This window comes from Oryzias melastigma, unplaced genomic scaffold (genome assembly GCF_002922805.2).
Source record: "Oryzias melastigma strain HK-1 unplaced genomic scaffold, ASM292280v2 sc03041, whole genome shotgun sequence".
NCBI classification, from domain to species: Eukaryota; Metazoa; Chordata; class Actinopteri; order Beloniformes; family Adrianichthyidae; genus Oryzias; species Oryzias melastigma.
In genome coordinates, this window is record NW_023419611.1 from 1 (window position 1) to 2,581 (window position 2,581).

At 38.8% G+C, this 2,581-nt stretch overlaps 1 protein-coding gene across 1 annotated transcript; it reads right to left on the reverse strand.

Moving 5' to 3' along the window:
• Positions 1–612: 612 nt before the first annotated feature.
• Positions 613–1,545, reverse strand: LOC112140447 (MAM and LDL-receptor class A domain-containing protein 1). Its single transcript, XM_024263409.2, has 3 exons — positions 1,258–1,545; positions 1,030–1,180; positions 613–942 (listed from the first exon to the last, which is right to left on the reverse strand). Exons 1-3 carry the CDS (start codon positions 1,350–1,352, stop codon positions 613–615), a joined length of 576 nt encoding a protein of 191 aa, XP_024119177.2. The 5' UTR covers positions 1,353–1,545.
• Positions 1,546–2,581: the final 1,036 nt, after the last annotated feature.

Genomic DNA, 2,581 nt, shown 5'->3' on the forward strand with positions numbered 1-2,581 from the left:
TTCAACCCATTGGTGAAAATGACACTAAAATGAGAACAAAAACCAAAGTTCTGAGATAAAAACTCTGAAAAGTTCTGTTTTAAAGTAGTTTTCAATCAGGATTAAAGTGCGTTTTTGTCCAGATTTCTTGTTTTTCCCTATTTTTCGAGGTGAATTACCAAAACACGCCACGCATCTCCTCCTGGTCTGGCCCTCCTGTCAGATTTTAGAATCCCTTTTGGCCCTCGAGTCAGAAAGTTTGCCCATCTCTGTTGTTGCCAAACCAGGAGTTCAGAAAAAGAGTCTGATTGGTCAAAAAGCAGGAAGCTGATTTTCACTGAATCTCTTTGGTGTGTTCATGAGCTCAGAATAAAACCTGGAACAACTTTAGGAACCCAGAAGAACTTCTGGACTTCGCTTTGACGAGGACTGGACCCTCACAGATCAAGTTAGGATTCAAGAGGATCCACAGTAGAAAAATCTACTTTATTCTAGAAAAAAGTGAACTTTTCTTTCAGAAAAGCGAAACTAGTAGCAGGAGGAGGCAGATTTTTTCATTTAAAGACTTGGTGTTCCTGAGGATCCCTTTCTTTTTGGAAAAATGATAAATAGCTGAACAGATGACATTGGAGATTAAACATTAAACTTTAATAGTAGCTTGCCTGACCTGTCTGAGGGCAGCTTGTTTTGAAGGACGCCATTAATCAGTCTAAAGATCTGAGAGACTCGCAGAACCTCCGTACCCTCTGGGGTATCCGTGGTATGATCCGTTGGTGGACCATGTGATCCTCCGTTTGCCACAACCCACTGATGTCCGCCGTCTTTGTGGATGTTGACCCAGGTACACTGTCCGGACTCAAAGTCGCAGCTGCCTGCAGGACTACAGGCTCCACTCTTAAAGGAGACGTCGTCTATTTTCACCGAGTCGCTGGTGCCGGGTACGTGGACGGCTCTGAACACCACCTGGAGGAGAATGTTTCACATAAAAGTCTGTGGGGGATGTTTGAACTGAATAAATTATAAATAAGTTTTTTTTAACAAAAGCCTCACATAAAATCTTGCAGGAGAAGACACCGTGACCTCTGCCACCTCCCAGCCTGTAGAGGGCGACCCCGGCCGCCGCCAAAGGGCGTCGCCCGGCTCAATGTCTCGCTGCACGTGAACTGAAAGGCTGTTAGAGGAGTCTGCAGGTAACCAGTACCTGTGAAACATTAAAGCAGCATTGAAGAACCAGACGGAGCGGGTTCTGCGTCAGTGACCTGGATGAACAGAACTCACCAGAACCGAACACACATCTCTGAGGAAGAGGAGAAGGCTGGAGAAAGAAGGTCTGCCACTTCAGGCTGTCTGGAGTTTGAGCTGAAAACAGTCATGTAGAAACCTAACAAATGAAAAAAATTAGGTTTATGAACTAGATAAGTAGGATTACCTGCGATAATGTCAATACTTTTTGCTGAACATGCTGAAGAAATTTACTGTAATCGCTGAAGGGGTTTGCTGAAAATGATAAAGATATCTGCAAAATGCCAAATTTGCTAAAGGACTTAACATAGCATTAATTGGAGAGAGGGCAGAGAATTTGAAAAAAATTACTGAAAAATAAAAAAAATGCAAAAAACTTTAAAATGCATAAAGGTTTGAAATCAGAATTTGCTCAAAACTTCAGTAGACGCTAAATTAGACAAAAATGCTAGCATATTGCTAAAATACTAGCTTTGAATCCAGAATTAGCCCAGAAAACCTCAATAGATGTCAAATTAGCTAAAAAAGCTAACACGTTGCTAAAATACTAGCTTAACTCAGAATTAGCCCAAAATACCTCAGTAAATGCCAAAACGTTAGCATGTTGCTAAAATATTAGCCAAACTCAAAATTAGCATTAAAAACCTCAGTAGCACGAATGTCTTTAACATGTTGAACGTTTTGATACCAAACTTGCTTAATTTGTAGAAAGTACACAAATATTAGAATTATGTGAAAAAAATTGCAAAATTTCAATAATTGTTCAAGATTACAAAAAATGCGTAAGTAGTAGTACAAGCGTGAATGTTTTGATTCAGAAATTGCAGAAATTTAAAAAAAAATCCTATTCATTTTCAATGAGGCTGAAAAATCGCATCAATTGTGTAATATCTTAAAAACCATAAAATGTACAAATACCTAAATTACAAGCAGGATAGTCTTTAACACGCTGAGCATTTTAAAACCAAGATTGCAGATATTGCTGAAGTGTAGTTGAGTTTTTACGTATTAATGACGGAAGAATAAATATGGAATCACTATAGAATACCTGCGATAATGTCAGAGTGAATGTTTTTTGCTGAAAATGGCAACGCAATTTACTTTAACTGCTGAAGGGATCTGCTAAGAAAGCAAAAGTTATTTACAAAATGTTAAATTAATGTGGACAGGATCAGGAGAATCCCTGTAGTGTGAACGATGACTAAGCATTTATTCAGTTTTATTTAGAAGGACGACTAAGAACTGAAGCTTTTTTTACGTTCTTGTACAGAGTGACTGATGTGTCTGCTCCCAAATGTACTCATCAAAGGTTAACATACAAACAGACGTTTCAGAAAATGCTAAAATAAACCGGTTTAGA